The sequence below is a fragment of the Brienomyrus brachyistius genome, chromosome 3, assembly GCF_023856365.1.
Source record: "Brienomyrus brachyistius isolate T26 chromosome 3, BBRACH_0.4, whole genome shotgun sequence".
NCBI lineage: Eukaryota > Metazoa > Chordata > Actinopteri > Osteoglossiformes > Mormyridae > Brienomyrus > Brienomyrus brachyistius.
Window position 1 is genome coordinate 11506297 of NC_064535.1, and position 19327 is coordinate 11525623.

General features: G+C 41.0%; 2 protein-coding genes and 1 long non-coding RNA gene across 9 annotated transcripts in view; all 3 read left to right on the forward strand.

The window, feature by feature from the left end:
* LOC125739132 (adhesion G protein-coupled receptor A1) overlaps window positions 1-3505 on the forward strand; it is a 118061-nt gene extending 114556 nt beyond the window's left edge. For all 4 annotated transcript variants that reach the window (XM_049008938.1, XM_049008940.1, XM_049008939.1 and 1 more), the window contains 2 exons: window positions 1410-1505; window positions 2157-3505. In XM_049008938.1, coding sequence (XP_048864895.1) covers window positions 1410-1505; window positions 2157-3354 — 1294 coding nt within the window. In that variant the 3' untranslated portion in view covers window positions 3355-3505. The remainder of the gene's footprint in view (window positions 1-1409; window positions 1506-2156) is intronic.
* Window position 3506: 1 nt separating this feature from the next.
* On the forward strand, window positions 3507-5669 carry LOC125739133 (uncharacterized). Its single transcript, XR_007397065.1, has 2 exons — window positions 3507-3835; window positions 4017-5669. It is a non-coding gene; the product is annotated as an uncharacterized LOC125739133 (long non-coding RNA).
* Window positions 5670-15417: 9748 nt separating this feature from the next.
* The window catches only part of LOC125738882 (kinase non-catalytic C-lobe domain-containing protein 1), a 35055-nt gene continuing 31145 nt past the window's right edge, over window positions 15418-19327 (forward strand). For 2 of the 4 annotated variants that reach the window (XM_049008378.1, XM_049008379.1), the window contains exon 1: window positions 15530-15953. In XM_049008378.1, the coding sequence (XP_048864335.1) occupies window positions 15834-15953 (120 nt within the window). In that variant the 5' untranslated portion in view covers window positions 15530-15833. The other 2 variants (XM_049008376.1, XM_049008377.1) reach the window with 2 other exon arrangements.

Genomic DNA, 19327 nt, shown 5'->3' on the forward strand with positions numbered 1-19327 from the left:
AAAAAACTGATCTTTTGCTAAGGCTCAGCAAAGGCCTATTTTGTTATATATCCACCTGTGAGATTCTGAAGGATTTCTTACAAAAAAAATGGCAAATACGAGACAAAAGCAGAATGTCCCTGGGGCTGTAGTCATTTTGTTTTCCTGGAGATGCTGAAAAGAAATTCCAGAGATGAGGCTGTGGGTCTTCATTTTGGTCTGAGTGACCTCCCCACATTCGAATGTTTGTGTTTTTTATACATTTGTGCAGCTACATTTGCTTGTAGTTAGTACTGTATGCAGTGAATAATAGGAAAATTAAATTAGTAAGGTTGGTATACGCAGCCAAACGGCAGCAATTTATTTAACTGAATATAGTGAGGATAAGATGCTATATGATTGACCATTGACAATGTGATCACTCAGCTTGAATTTGACACACTAACAGAAGCCTTTTTTTGGAATGAGCCTGTGCCAGTTCATTTAATGTTATTGTCCGAATTTAAAAGGAACCTAATTTTACTGTTCTTTGTTTCAGTTCTCTTTAATACTTTGTTTATGCATTTCAATGTTGAAGAAAGACATTGTGTAAGACATCATATACTGCTGTTGAAACCTGAGTTATTGTACTTATCCTAAGTCATCCTAAGGTGCCTTATTTACGGCTTTCCTGTTGACACTAGAGGAGAATCTCCCCACAAGCGACAACGTTGTTAATAGCTGTTTTCTCACCTAGAAGAACATCTTAATAGTAATTGAATTTTGCAACATGGAGTGAGAGATGTGCCAATGCAGCTTTCGCAGGGCATGCTGGGAGGTGCTGACAATGCAGCTTTCGCAGGGCATGCTGGGAGGTGCTGACAATGCAGCTTTCGCAGGGCATGCTGGGAGATGCTGGCAATGCAGCTTTCGCAGGGCATGCTGGGAGATGCTGACAATGCCGCTGCTCAGCTGATTGAACCACTTGTCTGTAAAGAGCGATTCACCAAGCGGTGGTTTGTATGATGCTTCTTGTGGTGGTGTGGGGGTTACTTATCATAAATGGCGGTCAAAGATGGGTGATGGCACACAGCCAGTGAGATGTTTCTCTGGACAGTGGGGATCCAGAGTACGCACACAAACCGAGGCACAGATAGACGTAGGCAAATTATCAAATTAATTTCAACTAAACAAGCTCACATACACAGCAAGCAGATTTAATGTGCTGTCCCTGGTAGCAGTTACTCGATTATGTGGTTATGGGATTGTGAACTAGGGTTTTGTATAATAAAAAGGCCATTCTGTCTTATCACTGTGCAGCATTAATAGCCAATAAGATGTAGCACTATCTAATCCCTATTAGGTCCCCATCATGTTATTAATTACATGTACAAGCCACTTAATTCCCAACCACTGTCTCTTTGTCTCTCCGTTCTTTTTCCTTCCTGTAGATTTTATTTGGTCAGTGGGGGAGTGCCCTTCATCATCTGCGGAATCACAGCGGCCACGAATATCGACAACTATGGCAGCGGAGAGGAAGCGCTTTAGTAAGTCTTTGCTCAGACACATAATTTGAGGTCATTTCGTTATCGTTCACAATAAATACCACACTTTAATTCATCTTTTTGACTCTTAAGTGACATTTGTAGTCTCTGTCTATGAAAATTGACGTTTTTTGAGTAGCATTAACGTTTAGTAGCAGAAGGGACTTCTGTGTACTGTTCCGTTTCGTTCAATCCTCAGTCCTAACTCTCTCTGAATACTGCTGTTACCATCCATTATGTCCAGTCATTTTCACAGAAATTTTTCAATTACCTTAAAGCTCATAAGCAAAAACTGAAAATTAGCAAAAGTAAATGATTTCATACTGTGACATCTGTGGCATGAGGATATGTAGGTATGTGATTCTACACTAGTGGCCACAATTGTGGAAATACTTCCAATTTTTAGAGACAGCGAAACTTTATTCAACTGTTGCTCCAGTTACTTATTTAATCATCCAGTGTGTGATATTTGTAACGTTCTTCCATTGTTTATAATGATTACTGTCAGTATTCGTATAGTAATTTTTAAAAGGTAATGTCAAAAATGCTGGGTGTTTCCACAATTTTGGCCGTTGGTATACGTGTGGGACTCAGTCATGCCATGTGCACCTCAGAATATGACTGTGATTGACCAGAGTACCTTCGTCTGTGCAGCTGCTGGATGGCGTGGGAACCCAGCCTGGGAGCTTTCTACGGACCTGCGGCCTTCATTGTTTTGGTGACCTGCATCTACTTCCTGTGCACCTTCCTTCAGCTAAAACGGCACCCGGAACGCAAGTATGAACTGCGGCTCATGACAGTGGAGCAGCAGCGGCTGGCCACGGCTGAGGTGGGTCACTGCCATGGCGGGGAACCGGGGACCACGTGCCCCGCAGGCCACCACCACACCTGCCCCAACGCCTCCATGCTGGCCAACGAGCACTCTTTCAAGGCCCAGCTGCGGGCCGCTGCGTTCACGCTCTTCCTCTTCCTCGCCACTTGGACCTTTGGTGCGTTGGCGGTCTCCCAGGGCTATATCCTGGACTTAGTATTCAGCTGCCTGTATGGGGCCTTCTCCGTCACCTTGGGGCTCTTCGTGCTCATCCACCACTGTGCCAAGCGTGATGACGTGTGGCACTGCTGGTGTTCCTGCTGCCCGTCCAGACGAAACGCCAACACCTGCGGAAGTCTGGGCCGCGGCCGGCCCAAGGTCAACATCAACGGGGACGCCCAGGCCCAGGCTCACTGCCACCTAGACCCTCCCTGTCTGGGTCATGCCCACGGCCACGCAGCCTCCTCACACTGCAAACTGACCAACCTACAGAGCCCCGTGGCTTGTCTGTCGCCGGCGGCGCCCTGCTGCTCCGTCCTGCACAGCCAGCAGCTCCTCGAGGACGAGCCACACGTCCACCTGCATCGCTGCCTAAGGGGCAGGACTAAGCCGCGCCACTTCTCCCGCCACCGGGGCGGCGCCGGCGAGCGTGAGTACGCCTACCACATCTCGTCCAGCGTGGACGGCGGCAGCGTGCACAGCTCACACTCGGACAGCCCACGCAGCAGTCATGAGCGGCCCCGCTGCCACACCTGTCACCGGCACATGTGCTGTGCCAAGGCGGACCTCTTCCCCACCTTGTGCCAGCCAGAGGGCGGCGATGCCGGAACCCCAGGGATTTATGCCTGCGGCAAGATGGCCGACGACGACCTCGTGCACCACGCCCATATGGAGATGCACTCGCGCAGACAATCATACCCACAGAACCCACCCAATCAGAACGGGATTCTCAAAAGCAGCTTGCATGAGGGCTTCCTGTACGCCTCTGACAGTACAGGTAATATACGCACTGGGCCTTGGAGAAATGAAACTACCGTGTAGTTGACGGACTATCAGTCCTTGGGCCCTTTAGGACAAAATTGCATTATAATGCTTTTCCTTTTTATATTACATTTCTCTCTGTTGAAATATTTTTTACTTCACAGGTATTTCCATGTCTCTTCGTTTCACAATATTTGAGAAAGGTCGGGGGGGGGTGTTGTTTTTCTGTTAAAATTGATTAATGAGTGAAAGAAGACACAGGAAGGAGCCAAAATCTTTTCTTTAAAGTATTTTTATAACACTTAAGGAGCAAACGTGTGTTGTGTTACGTGTGTTGTGCGTGTGCCGATGCATGAAAGTGGATGCATTCATGGCCGTGTGTTTAAATTATTCCACATAGAAGGAGCTACTTAAAGTTTTCATTTTCTCCTGAGAGTATATTACGTGAGCTTACGGCTGGCGTCAGTTCCCAACTGTAACTGCAGCACTCGGAGAAAACATCGGGATCCGTATACGACAAACACACCAGCAAATTAGCGATGTACGTATTTCACTATTCAAACGAGCATACAATATACTGTGAACAGTAACTAGATATGTCTTAGTAATTATATCAAATGAATCTGCTTCCATGGAAGTGTTATGGTGGCCAATATGATGTGCAAAACTACACAGAGAAGCTGCCTGTTTAAAAAGCTGCCACACTGCTTTTTCTATTGCAGGTTAATATTGAATTTTCCTGTCGATAAGATGTCTTCATATCCTTTCATCAGAGAGACACGTGTTTATTAGAATCACCTTAAAGCCGGGTGTTTGGATGGCGGTCGTCTGCATGGCAAATGTCCTTCCACGGCACCTCGCGGCGGTCAGGTCCTGCATCTTGCATGAACTGCAGCGTTGGGGGGGGGGGGGGGGGGGACACACGCTGGCGGAGAATATCAAGTAGCACCCTAACTCCCTTCCACGGCTGAGTGACACGGCACCACTGTGTAAACAATTCCAACGAGCGGCAGAGGAGCTCTGCAGGAAGCCAGGGCGCCCTCCGCTGTCTGTTTATTTTTCTATACCAGCGCATGCAGTGCTTGTTGTCTGTGAATCTGTGCAGTGTGTCTCGCAGTTGCGGCCAGTTAAACACAAGCACCACGCTAGCTGCGTCAGTTACGTCTTTGGAGCAAAGCAAATTTTCAAAAAAAATAAAAAAATAATAATAAAAAAAACCAATAAAGATGCCTAAACTCATTTTCCTCAAAACCACATTCGGGTTTGATTTTTATTTAATTCATTATTTTTTGCCATTGCAGTATTTTTGAAGCCTTATTTATGAAGAAACGTTTCGGGCAGAAAGATACGAGCAGGAGCTAGCTTCTTCCCCACCGGGCATTTTCCCTCAGAATTTCTTTAACATCACAGCGACGTCACCAGAAAGCCGGAACATAAAAGTGTGCGATGAGAGGTGACAGAGTTGCACAAAGGGAAAGGGGAAGATTACAGTCCGCTGTCGGGTATGTGCTTGCACTGAGGGTAATTGCTTCCCAATGAATGACAGAGAGAGACCACGAAAACCAATTTCTTACATACGACGATTCTTATATAAACAAAGGATGGAATTGCACTCAAAACCTGAAGAATCTTGACTGCTTAGAGAATTTTGTGGTAGAGTCACATTAGGATTATGGATATAACTTGGTAACAAACATTTAGTCAGGGATTTATACTATACTGCATGGAAATGGGATGCAGAGAATACAGAAAGGAGCATCAACTCTCGCATAAAATCGGGACACGCATGATATTCCAACTCTACATTCTTTAACACGTGTATATAGAATCAGTTCTAATAATTTTATTTTGTATAACAGTGACCAAGATATTTAAGAAAAAAAATATATATAGATTAAAAATAACAAATTAAATAGGCCTGAAACCTACAAATATTACTGCTCAGTATCTGAGTTAAAATGTGTTTCCGTTTTCGTTCTGCCATTTCTTCCTTGCTCTAGGTATGTGAACATGCCATAAATAGTGAGAAATCTGGTCATTTCTGGTAGCGAAGGCATCACAGAGGATGTTGCCACATAAGAACACAGAACAAAACAGCTTGCTTAAGAGAGACTCTTGCAAGAGTCGTTTGCTTTCTTCTATTGTACATTTGACTCTGTCCTTGAAGAAAAATGAGAATTCCGTATTTGTCCGTTTCGGTGTTTGGTACCATTCCACATGTCATCAGTGCAGTTACTGCTGATTTCAGACTGCTGAATTAGCTTGTCAAATCTCTGTCAGCCTATGTCAGTGGTACTTTATCTGAACCCAAAGCCAGTTTTCACCTTTTCTACATCACCACAGATTCCAATAAATGTATTTTTTCACCATAAGAATACTTTGGGCTTTTTGTTTGCTTGTGTGTATGTGTGCATGTTCGTGTGACTTTATAAAATGTTCTGAAGTCGGCAGGCAATAATGCAATAATCCATTTCGCTAGATTGCGTACTTTATTCATCTCTGCTTTCTGCTCTACTCTGCCTTTCAGTTAATGCTTTTTTATTTTCTCCTTTGTGATTATTCTATAAGCAGAAAAAAAATAGATTTCGGGTTTTATTTTAAAAGAAATTTAAAGAGTGGTTTAAGCTTAGCATTGTGACCTTGTGACTGGGGAATCTTGATGTGTGTGTAATTGACTTTTACTTGATTAGGGCAGTACAATGTACCGTGGAGGTGAATTATCACAGAATGGGCAGGCTGATGGTTTGTTACCAAAATGTAGTGGCGAAGTGTTTGGATAGTATTTCCTCCTGCTGCTCCCAGAAAGAATGATTCCCAAGGTGACCAGTTACCAAGCTGATCTACCTGAAAAACCACACATACCATGTTTTTAGTGTAACTGTGCTGTCGCTGTTTCATGAAAAGTATAACTAAGGCACCTCAGCTTTTTACAGTACAATTTTGGCTCCAGTACTTGTTTCACTCCGCTGTAGCAATTGCCAGGATCTGATTCAGCAGCTCATCTTAGGTCAGTGAAATCAGTCCTTCGAATTTGTAAAGAGTGGCGTTAGAACATGATAAAAAGGCCCAGTAACTTCAAAGAATCTGAGATCCTTCTAGAAGAAAGTTGTTGTCTGATAAAGCAAATATTACCAACCAAGGATGGTTTGAATGGGATGGTGATGGTACCACATTAATTTCATTATTTTTATAATGATTTGTGTGATTGCACAATTATGAATAAGTGAGTTTTGAATGGTATGAGAACAATATGTGAAATATGGTGCCCCCATCAAACATGGATGCCAAAAGTGAAAAGCAGGCATCTGTCATTGTCACATGATCGGTTCGGCATCGTGGGGTCATGCTTTCCCAAATGAGCCATAATGCCACCCAAACGCCACCCATCAAGGACACAATCTTTTATTTATTTTGATTTAATTTTTTTTAATAAAGTCATTCATCCTAAAACAAATGAGCCTGGTCTCTCCAGGGACGTTCCAGCTCCCCTGCATGCCAGCGCTGTTACGCGATTCTGAATGGCACATGCTGACCGGTGGCACGAGGGGAAAGGAAGGGGAGTGTGTAGGAGTCCAGAGCTACCTTCACAAATAGTGTGACAGAGACACAAACCCAGAACCACAGCGCTTTCATGATTATTATTACCAGCCACCCTAAATGACAGCCAGAAAATGTAGGTAAGTTTTATTACCGAATAATGCAACAGTAAAAGAGAGGATCACTGCAGGGCTTTTAAGGACGTCTCACACCCTGTGCCATACTGTGTCTTATCAGTCTGCTACTGTGCCATTTTTCATGATATTGATTTGAAGGACAATGTATTGGCAGCCTTGTGCACCCGGGGGGTGGGGGAGGGGGGGCAACAACTAGGTTACCCATAAAACAATGTGTGTTTTTTGTGTTGTATTATTATTATTTTATTGTTATTTACTGGAAAACAAAAGCAACAAATGAACATCTGTCTAAATGTGATTTCGGTAGCATGATTGCCAGTCATTCAAGTGGCACTTGATTCAGTTGTATTAAGCGTTAGCTCCCTTTCTCATATATGTCCAGCAATTAAATTGGTTGATTAGTTGCTTATGAGAAAAAGAATGCTCTCTGAAGCTCTCATCTATAATGGACTATAAATATCTTCAAATGCATTATGGTGGCTTATACTGACTATTATAATGCATTATGAAGGCATCTATAGTGCATTATAGATGAGAGCTTAATAGAGCATTCATAATGCATAATAAACATGAACATAATGTGTTATGCTTGTCTATCAATATTTTTAGCCATGCTTATAATGCTTTATGAATGCATTCTAAAGCATTATGGAGGTATCCACAATGCCTTATGATAACTGCTTTATGTCAAGTGTTACTGCCATTTTCACCAAACGTACACATATGGAGATATCCTTCACTTAACATCGGCATTTATTTATATTTCAAGGTTGATGCTATGTGAGTAGTATGGAAAAAAAGGGGAAGATGGTATGTATTTTACATCGCCATAAAAGAGGCATGGAAACGCTCCTGTCCTTGCCAGAGCTGTCGTTGACTGTGGATTCAGTTTCAGATGCCCTATGTTTAAATCCACATTAAAATTCTGGATCCTTCTTTACATTGATCATTCTGATGGGAAAGGTCAAGGAATTTGTCAAGGAGCGATAATAACAATACATAAATCAATAAAGAATTTAAGTAGTGCACACAGGAGGTGCACTAAACCTGAAAAATTGAGATCTTAAGTGTATGACAGATTTCAAACAGAAGAGGTCACTCAAGAGATACCACATTTATAAATTAACCCAAGAATAGCAGCACATAGCTGGAGCCTAGTCAGTAGTAAATTGCTAATCGAGAAATTAGTAGGCAATATGGATGCCAAAAAACAAAAATAAATGCACTCGTCCTAACTTCAGCAAGCATAATGATGGAAGACAACCACAGCAGGAAGCAAATTAATGAAATTCTCCATCTGGACTAGCAGTTCAATGCAAGACACTGCCATCTGGTGGCGTCGTTGCATAAATGCAATTCTACTTTGCCCAACAAATCCCAGATTTAATGCAGAAATTTAATGTTCTTCAAGATAAACATTCTGAGGTGAGGCATCCAGATTGCAGGGTTAGTCAGCTTATATTGGCTCTTTAAATCACTCATTGAGTCTCCCTTGAATTTTATATTTCAGTTTTAATTCAAATATTACCTCTACACTAAAATTGTGGTCTCATGAAAACGAGTGTCGTCAACCATGCAGATCTTCCTACTGCCCTAGGGCTTGTAAATGACCTTGCTCTCTCTCTGCAGGCACTTTACGGAATGCTGTTTATTTGAACGATCCTCCAGAAAGAATTCTCCTTACTAAGCTGTTTTGCTTTACTTATTATGTTACTCTGTCTAAAATGTGGTTTGGAGACCTCACCGACTGCTCAGGCATTCTGGCTGCGTGTTTAGCCTGCATACTTGATTAGGATTCTCCTCTGACACAAGTAGTCTTCTGAAGAAAAAGCAGCACGTAGCATTGCAGAAGCCCGCTAATGTATTGATGCCGCTGTATACGCACAGCCATTTTCATTTAAGTCCCATAATGAACATTGCACTCAGTCAAAATTCAGTACTTAATTTCATAAGTGAAATTAAATGTTAGAACCACTTAGCATAGAGATATACGTATCTGGCATTTCCCTTAAAGTATGGATCTTAGGAGATGGATTATGTAGGTGGACTAAAAAGCTTGCAACAGCAGTATTTTTAATAAATGGTGGCACTATGGCTCAGTGGGTAAAGATGATTGCTATTTGAAGTTTTCCTGGTGCTCGTACTGGTTTCTTTTCGGTGTTCTGGCTACCTGCCGTCTGTGTCTCAAGTGAGATGAGTTTTAACTGTCTTTGGTGTACAAATGTGAGCGATCGACTGATATAGTGTCAAGGGCCATGATGGATTTTCGGTTCAGAGACTGACGTAACAATGCTTAACCAATGAGTACAGGAACTGAGTCATTGTCTACTTGATAGGGGGGCACAGATATTGGTTTACAGTTTAAAAGTAATATTGAAGGAATATCCCAGCTACTAGCACACGGTCTTAATCCTCACAATAGGGACATGTAGGGGATGTGTAAATGCTTTCGACCCCTGTGGGTGTGATGTAGTGTGTTACGATGCTGCGGTTGTGTTTGGAAGGTTGCTGGTTTAAATCCCAAGGTCAGCAAAGTGATTTCACCAGTGGGCCCCTGAGCAAGGCCCTTAACTTCCAGTTTCACATGGCAACATTTCTTTGCAAACAAAAAAACCACATACAGAATAGAATATAATGTTTAGAGACATCTTCATTAAAATGATATTTAAGATTGTACTGCTACATAATTAAGCCTCAAGACACTCCGTAAGTCCAAATAAACTATTTGTGAAACTGCTTGTGCTCTGATTCAGACACTGAGAAGTGGACAAAGAGTGTACATCTGAGAGAGTGTGATTCTGCGTTCATCTGCATCACTGGACTCATGCACTCACTCTGCCAGTGCTTTCCCTGACAGCAGTGCTGATGAATCAAAATAACTACATTAGTGGCTACGCTAATGGAGCAACAGTTTCTACTGGGAAGGGTACAATATTACTCTGAATAATCGCCAACTGAGCCCTTAAACTTCAGTGTTGTTGCTTTCAAAGGTCATTTGAATCTCTATTTACATGAACCCCTTAAGGGAAGCAGTACTGGAGGTTTAAGAGTTGTCAATTCATTAACGCCTGGTTTACACCTGAAACACAAGGTGTGATGACTTACTTTCCAAATAATTGCTGAGTACTGGGATTAAATGCCCAGCAGTACACCTTCCAGGCCCCAAGGGCTGTACTGGGTCATCCTCGATCCAGATCATTATCCCTATATACAGTCTCATTATACTGGACAGGTGTTTTTGCTTGCCCCCGCCTCTTGCATTACATTTTATTTAGCAGATGCTGATATCCAAACCGATGTACATTTTATTTAATTTTTTTGTAAAACCAGGTCAGACAATCCCTGGTGGAAATGGAGGTTAAGGGCAGGGGAGATTCTAGGATTTGACCCTTAGGGGGGCTGCCACTTTAGGCTTGATGATAAAATTTGCCAGGGAGGGTTAGAAAAATAATAAACAAGAGCAGAAGCCTCCAAAAGTGGGGTCTGGATTTGCTTGTGGTCCAAGTGAAATCACTGCCAACCCTGGGACCTGAACCAGTGACCTTCCGCTCACAGGCACACTGTCCACTTCTAAGTTTCACTTATAAGTGATGTGGTATTTCAGTATAAGTGCAGTCGACCCTCCACATGGATTCCACATCCGTAGATTCAACCAACCACCGATCAAAAAAAAAAAAATCACAAAGTTCCAAAAACTAAAACCTGACTTTGTCAGATGCTGAGCACGATGTTAAATCCAAATGAATGATGTGATGTGTACTCATAGTCTGCCATTAAACAAAAGCAATCTCAGTTTTGAAAGAAAGAAAATGTTATGTTGTTGCTGACATGTACTACGTAATTAGTATACAATACAACAACTATTGATATACGGTACCATTTACATCATATTGGGTATCATAAGTAATTCAGAAATGATTTACTATAAGGGAGGATGTGCATAGGTTATTTGCAAAAACTATGCCAATTTAATTTAAGGTACTTGAGCATCTGTGGATTTTGGTATCCGCACAGGGTCCTGAAACCAATCCCCACACATAGGAGGACAACTGTATATAAAGCTGTTATTTGGGGTGTGAAGAGCCGGCAAATATGATTTCTTTGTGAGGCCTCATGGAAGGCAAACTTTGCTGAACCTCCCAAAAAGGACCCAAGTACAGTAATGTACTTCCGAAGCAGCTGTTCTCTTTAAGGAACCAAAGGGAAGCCAAGACTGTTACCATGGGAGCTGGGAGACTTCTGGTGAGATTAAGAGTGTGAAATCATGTAAAGATGTGAGAATGCATTTCTGTCACGATTCCTCCTACACCAGCGACAGTACGTGGCTCTAGTGCAAAGTAAAGCATTTTTACACTCTCCTGCATACATTCACACATTAAATGACTGTCGCGGTACATACAAATCTGGCAGATTCTGGTTTCATCTAAAGATATGTGCAACAATCTTGGTAGAGAGATACTGAGTGAGGGTAGAAGGACAAGCATGTCAAGAGCAAGTCAGAGTATCAGGAAACACAAAATAGAATCGCACAGTGATTAATGGAGACTTTCTGGTGCGATACAGCAGACATAAAATTCTAGAGCGGACACCAGGGAACTCATAGACAAACAAGGGCTGTATGAGTCATCCAGGGTTTGGGAAAGCGGGTTTGGATCAGTGACATGAAAATCCAGAGAGTCGGGAGTCAAAGGGCTGACTCTGGTCCACCCGCTGCCTCATACTCTGGGAACGTTCTCACCTCTGGGCTGTGATCGCAGCACATCTGGTTCCTGTCGCCCTAGATGTTGATTGTTTTCAGGCTGTCTGGCTTCAGTGTCGTACAGTACAATCCTCCAGAGGACCTTATTGGACTATTGATTGTCAATCAGCTTCACCTCTAATCACTTCCAATGACAACTGCACAGGTACATCCATGTCTGTAACTCTGCATGTGTGCACATTTGTGCATTTTAATGTGTGCCGCTGTTTTTGCATTTTGTTTTTAAAAGATTTCCTTCGGTACGTGGAGAATAACATCCTGTCATTTCCCACAGAATAACCCAGAATAACTCCTTGCAGATTTAAACTGGAAGGAAGAAGCAAATGAAGAGGCGCATAACATTAGCTCAAGCCGGCTGAGGGAGGCCAATTCTCTGTCGATAAAGACTGCAGGGTGGCTATTAGTAATCCTCAGCCTCTTTCCTTTTGCAGAATTTTTCTGCAAGGATGCAGAAAAAACACTAATTCAGTACATCTCAGCAGTAACAGAAATCATTCTGATAGTCTGTTAATTAATCGGTTTCTGTTTCATCATTGTGTCGCCCAAAAACCCCGCCCCTTCCTACATAACCCCCACGCTGAGCATTAAAACCAATACCAGGGAAGGCCTGACTATATTCTGCATCACATTAATCCCTTCAATGATGTAATGGTGTCCAATATACCATGGCTAATCTAATCTGTTGCTCTGATAGATGGCATTCATTGTGTCATGCAATGAATCAGCTATGAAAGGGATTTTTATTATAATGGGCGAATGCAATGTAATACTTAAAATTTGTTTTTGCCAGCAACATCAGTGGGCATATGCCTTGCTACATAAAGCTTGGATAATCGTATATGATATTATAAGTATTATTTTGGTGATTTTTGTTTCTGACTCCCAATGAATGTCAATTAATTCAAATTATGTCAACATAATTTCAAATGCAAGGATAGATGTATGATGGGTTATTTATCTCAGGGACAAAAACCAATGTAAAAATAAAATCAAATCAATATAAAATGTGCTTAATTTCTTTGGTGCTTCAGTGAGTCAAAACTGAAATAAAGATACTGATTACTTCACTAGTAATAATAACACCCATAGAAATGATCTGCTATGTGTATCTCAGATGTTATTCCTGTCGGGAGCACAATTAAGGGTGCATTGTGCCATTAGTCATTTCTTCAACAGCAGTCTTCAGCTGACATCAGATAACACAAGTAGCATATATGCTTTTCTGCATGAATGACCCCATACTCTTCCTTTCTGAACGTGTAACAGGCAGCATAGGACAGCAAGTGGCCTAATAGCTAAGAAGATGGGTCATAATTTATCGGTTATTGGTTCTTAAAAGGTCCTTGCTATAGTAGCCTTGAACAAGATATTTAACCTGAATTGCACCTGTAAAATATTGCATCCATCCATCTCTCACCCACCTATCCATTTTATAACTGCTTATTCTGCTCAGGGTCAAGGGGAGGGGGTGGGAGGGGGTGGAGCATATCCAGGGGGCACAAAGCTAGGAACACTCTGAATTGGATGCTGCTACCTGTACATTATTCAGTCATATAAACAGGGGGGGGGGGTTGCCTATTTGCTATTCCAGAGCTAAAATTTAACAAGGACATCTAATTTATTTAGGCCTAATGGAAGACTGCATGTCAAATAATCAGAACACTAGACATATCTATTCTTCGACTGTACATACTGCTCACCGACATTCTCACAGAACTCCACTGCACCTTTGTCACTTCCTTCTTATACCACACTGGACTCGATCACTGTAAGACTATGTAATGAACACTGTATAAATATGACTGCTTTATATGCTGGAGTAATTACTGGCTAAGCATATGGCTGTCTTCCAGTCTAGTGCATCATGTTCCCTGTGAAGCCGTGAAACACCCGTACAGTTTAAACAAGTTAAAGTACAAAATGCCCTTCTGTCAAAGTTAGCGCCAAACTGGCTAATGAAAAATATACCATACATTATTTAACCTGCTGAACTATATACTGTATCATCTGAAATGTAACAACTGAACAATAAACAGGTGGTATTGTATGCATTCAAAGACATCCTATACCTTAAGGGGAAAAAAACCTTGGCAGCTATAGTATATTCTGATGGCACTGATTTTCATCATGTAAACCCATGAATTAATTAAAGTCAATGGATGTAAAAAGTCCAGTAATTTTACTATATCCCAGAGCTACTCAGAGCATAGCTAAGTACTTTAAATAAATAATCAGACAGATTCAGCAGAAAGATCTATTAAATCAAAACTACTTATAATGTATTATTTAACTGTGTAGAAATTATCAGTAACTAATAAAAGTACTTTCAACGCTACTGCATGTTCTTGTTAATTTTTCCCAGTTAGAATAGAATTTTAAGCTAAATTGAATTAAACACTGCTCAGAGTTTCAATAAGATTGAATTGAGTGTAAAGTCACCTTTCACATAGTTCCTGAATATATTGTGTCACTCCTGGTTCCCTGTGAATCTCGTAATTCTACACCTTTAACAGATTCCTCGTGCCTTGTTTCCCTGGCCATAAACTGAGGCTGGCTGGGCCTCTCACATGAAATCAAAGTCAAATCTATGACCCAGTTCAAGCATAATTTTAGAACAGCTTTAATATATTTATGTATTGTGCATGAGAAACAAATTTTAGTGCATTGAAGAAAATCAGCTGGCAAAAAAAATGAAAAGAGAAAGAAAAATGCATTAATTGAGTAAAACAAAATAATTAGTCATTGTTGCCAGACACACACAATATGGGCACATGTTCAGTTCACTTATGGGTTTCATGTCCACTGCAGATTTTTTTATACAAAATACTCAGTTAAAACTGCTTATGACTATGCATGTCATTAGCCCTGAGTACTTCACCCCAATGTCAATCTTCCTTAAAAAAAAAAAAGAAAGTCAAACCCCAGGTTAACTAGGATTTTTTGCAATAGGTAGAACACTCTCCAGATACATAGAATAAGCTTAACTATAACTTGTATCATGTGAAATGGATTTAACAAGTGCTGCAATATGTTGGTCATCCTGGGTTGTTCCCTGGGTGGAAAGCCCTAATAAGATCATTTATGTAAAAAAAAATGGTGCATGAAACAGGAAAAAGAGGGAAAGAAAGAATGCCAGAAGACAGCGGAGGAGAGAAATTAGTTAATTGATGGGATGTAAACTGTTGCATCCTCTTAAAATATCAGACAGCAATGGTATATATTACATGATTCAATTTACTAAATGGTTTGTATCATTTTTTTGTGTCCAAAGGGGAAAAGGGAAAGCAAAATTCACTGCAGAAATAAAGTGATTGCACTTCCACGACAGTGTTAATCTTTAGCAAAAAGAAAAAGACTGACTACAAGCTGATGGCATGTACAGTGTGTCGGATCTTGGGCAATACATTTTGTACCGTGGATGATGGCTCGCATAGCTGTACACAACGACACATACATCCTGATCACCAGAGGTAGGCGCTATTTTCGGCCACAATGAAAAAGAGAAACATTTTATATTTGCCAACAGGCAGGATTCTGCTAGATTTCTGCATCTCTCTATGCAACATGAGCAAAGGGATTTTCATTGGACTGCTAAAAAAAATGCGCAAATAATTTTAAAACCAAAGACAAATCTTAGCAGAGAACAAATGCTAGTTTTTTTGTTGTCTAAGTTTGTCGGCTGTGGGGAGGAGTTGCTAACTGCAGTTATGTATCACGACTCCGCTGTCTGTGGAGGCGCGGCCAGTGTTGCCATGACAACATACAGTTAGCAAACTCTCCTTCTGTCTTATAAAAGGTACGTTAGACTGACGGCAGTTTGTTTCATATCGTTCAGTTCTGCATTATGAATTCGAATATAACGGGTTTTTTATATGTGAGAACTACTGCAGGGTTACTAATGTCGCATAATGAAACGAAGAAGTAGGGAGAATGTTCTGAAAAAAAGTACTCTGTGTCGGGTGTCGCTTTTCGGTTCTGTGCCACATTTCTTGCGTCGGTCGGGAAAACGGCGAGGGGGCTAAAGTGTCTCCTTCGTTTGCGCAGAGACGGCGACGCGGCGCCATGGCACCGTTATCGGGATATTGGTGAAGGCGAGAAAATAGTGCATGAATGTGGATGCCATGGGTACGTTTGAAACTGCTGTGGCCGCGTATTATGAAGACGGGGAAGAGGAGGACGACCAGTGTTTGGAATTCGAACCTCTTCCCACGCTCTTAGAAGACGAGGTAAGAGCCGACAACCGTTACCGAGTATTATTCATGTAAATAAGGTTAAATAATAATAATTATTATTATTACTGTATCAGTTTTATTGTACTATCACAAACTTTGAATCTTAAATTGTCGTAAGACTGCTCGTTCTAAACACAGCTGACCAATTTTTCTGTGCAGTTCATGAACTTACATAATAACTTATACAATATATTCATTGCTAAGCGAGGCACACAGTAACACGTTCGTCTTGTAGAAACTGGGAAAGTTGTGCTATCCAAGCGTTGTAATTAAATGTGCATGTTGATGGGTGTGTGTGTATAATGATGGGTGGGTGGGTAAGGGCTTATGTGAGAGTGCCCTCTGTTGACTCCATTGTGATTGATTGTAGGACATATGTTCTTGTTTATTGGGTCACGGAATGTTATGGAAATCAACCAAAGCTGACCATAGATTTGCCTGCTGGGAATTGTTTTTGGCATGATTGCTTAGAGATATTTTTATTATCTGTCTTTTTTTATTTTTTACTTTTCTTCCTCTGTGGTTTGTTTAAATATACCACCAGCTGTAATATAATGTAAGTATTCATTCAAAGGAAATTTATGGGCAACAAACACTTAAATCACTGGGGGGCAACAACGCTAGAACTTAGGAGGTAAACTCTCTGGTTTCCCACTGTGATACCATTTAATCCATCCTCATTTGCCCCACTTAAATATAAAATACAGCACGATATACATAGGGACAAAAGACAAGTTACATTGTATTAAAATGAAATACATGTATTAAAAGAATAAATGATAGCACGTATCCTGAGAGTTTATTCTTAATTGTGTAAACAAATATGTCAGAATGCCAGCAGGCTCTCTCCTGGTATATGACAAAACTCTTGTTAAAGTTCTCAGTTGGCATATTACCTTCTGTGTGTGTTGTGAGTTGTTTTTGTTTGCTGTGAATACTGTTGTCTTCAAAATGCAGCTGGGGTCTCTTTTTTCTTTTTAACGTACATTCACATGACATTAACAGTATTAACCATGTCACTTTCACTCATTTGCTCTCTTACTTTCCCTCTTAATCTTTCACTAAAATCTCCTTCACTCCTACTCATACTGTTTTCTTTCACTCATTTACACTTTACCTTGCCCACTCTTTCATGTAGTCAATCACTGGTTCAGTGGCTCTCACTGTCTCTGCTTAGGTTTTTATTTAATTTTTTTTTTGAGAAATTGCACTTATTAGGGGCCATGGAAGCAAAAGCAATGTTATATAGGCCAACAATTTCTTTCAGAGAGAGAGAGAGGCTCCCTGCTTTTTTGTTTTTGGCTCTCAGGGGAATATGTCAGCCTATTTGTGGATCAGCACAGCTGCTTTAAGTAAGTATGCTTGATCTGGGGATTGGATTGTATAAGTGCAATGCTGCTTTGTGTGCCCCAGGACTGTGGCCTGTGTTGGGTGCAAAAGCAAAGCCCACAAACAGGAAGTGACAGGCGGATTGCAAGTGTTCTGGACAAGTGTTACTGGCCTTTTCTGTTCAGGGAACAGTGTGCCTCTGTTTAGACACACCCACTGACCAAGAGACCAGCAGCACTTTCAAACAAGGCACAATTGACTCGTGTGGGGGTCATGAAGAGCATCCATGGCCAGACTGAAGTCTCTGAGGAATCTGTGATGCCTTGGAGTAAACCGAACCAAATTTTATTGGTGTGTTTTGGATAGGTTACAGTTCAGCCCGAGTCACTTGCGATTGTGATATGCAAAATGTCTTTGCATGATTTTTCAGTCATCAATCAGTACTTATTCATGTATAGGAAGAGACCAGATCGTCAATGGACTAATGAGGAGATAGATAAAGTTGGCCGCAGAGGGTGTTGAAATGCAAAGGCAATGGGATAGAAAAGTATACAAGAGAAAATGGGGTTTGAGTGTGTGTCAGAGGAGCTAGTGGAGCAAACAAAGGAACAAAAGTTCCCAATGAAATATGCACTGCAGTTGTACTTCATGTCAGAAATTATGGTCTTTCAACCAGAGAGGCTCGAGATCAGTTCAAACAACTTTGTAGGTCAAGTATGACCTCAGTAAAACCAAAATGTAAAAACTAACAGGTAATGCATGGTCATGGGATAGCTTCCCTTACTATATTTAAAGCTGTAGTGAGTTTATAGTATTAAAAAATGAGTTCACTCTGGAGCAGAGAACAAACATTTACAGCCGAGTAAAAGGCAGCCATTGTGGATGTGAACTAGGCAACAGTGCAGCATGTTTGACAAAATTTCAAAAGACATATGAAAGAATGTAGTGTGTGAGCTTCGGAACAATACGTTGATTTCCAAACATAAAAGCAAATGAAGTTCATGTTTGCAACACAAAGGTTTGCATGCAGGGGCACCTTAGCGTTTCATAGCAACCCATTGTGACAGTATACCATTTTGTATGTCCTTTTTCGCCATCGCCATTTGTAAATATTGTAAAAAAGTTGTTATCATTGAGTTTTCAAATTTGTTCATTTGATGATTTTTCTCAATGAAAGTTCAGTGATTTATAGTAGACTAAGTTTGTAGTAAGTTCACTAATTAAGTTGTCTGAATGTTCAAAGTGGTCAACTCGCTTGAGAAGGAACAGTGCCAGTATGGGAAGATAATAGATAATTTCTTACAAAAATAAAGGAGAGGAGAATTTACATGTAAGTAGCTGAGTAAAACAAGAAAAAAGACCATTTTTGGTTATACTGCCACCTGTTGCACATGCTTCCCTGATTTAAAAAAAAAAATCACCATCTGCCACGGCTTCATGTCTGTCTCTAAGTTATCACTGAAATGCATAAAAGATGTAAAGAAAATGTCACAGTTGTGTTAACTGTTTTGTGGCTGAAGTGCTTACATTTTTCAGTTCATTTATTTACTTGGAGGTGGACACTTGTTGTGGGAAAAGCTGGCATTTGGAATCAAATTCCTGTCTGTTGACTCTGTCAGAACAAAGGAGTAACTATGATTCTCTATGTCATCAAATGCCAGAAGTTGAGATGCTAAGCAGCAAGACTTGGTGCTGTATGTATTTAAATATTGAATACAAAGACCCTCACTTAGACTGACTATTCATAAATGAGCTCAGCCCTATCCATAATCAAGTATTTTATTTTTTTATTTTCTGATGGCTGCCATGTTGAAGCATTCATGCAGCATATAAGGGTGCTTTAAACCAGTGTTTCCCCATCCAGTTCTCAGGGACCCACAGCCAGTTCACGTTTTTGCTTCCTTCAAGCTCCCTCCCTCACTCCCTACCAGGAACTGGGAGGGAACAAAAACTTGGACTGTCTGTGGGTCCTCAAGTACTGGATTGGGAAACACTACTTTAAACTAGCCTGACTGCATGAGGAATATGCTGTTCCTTCA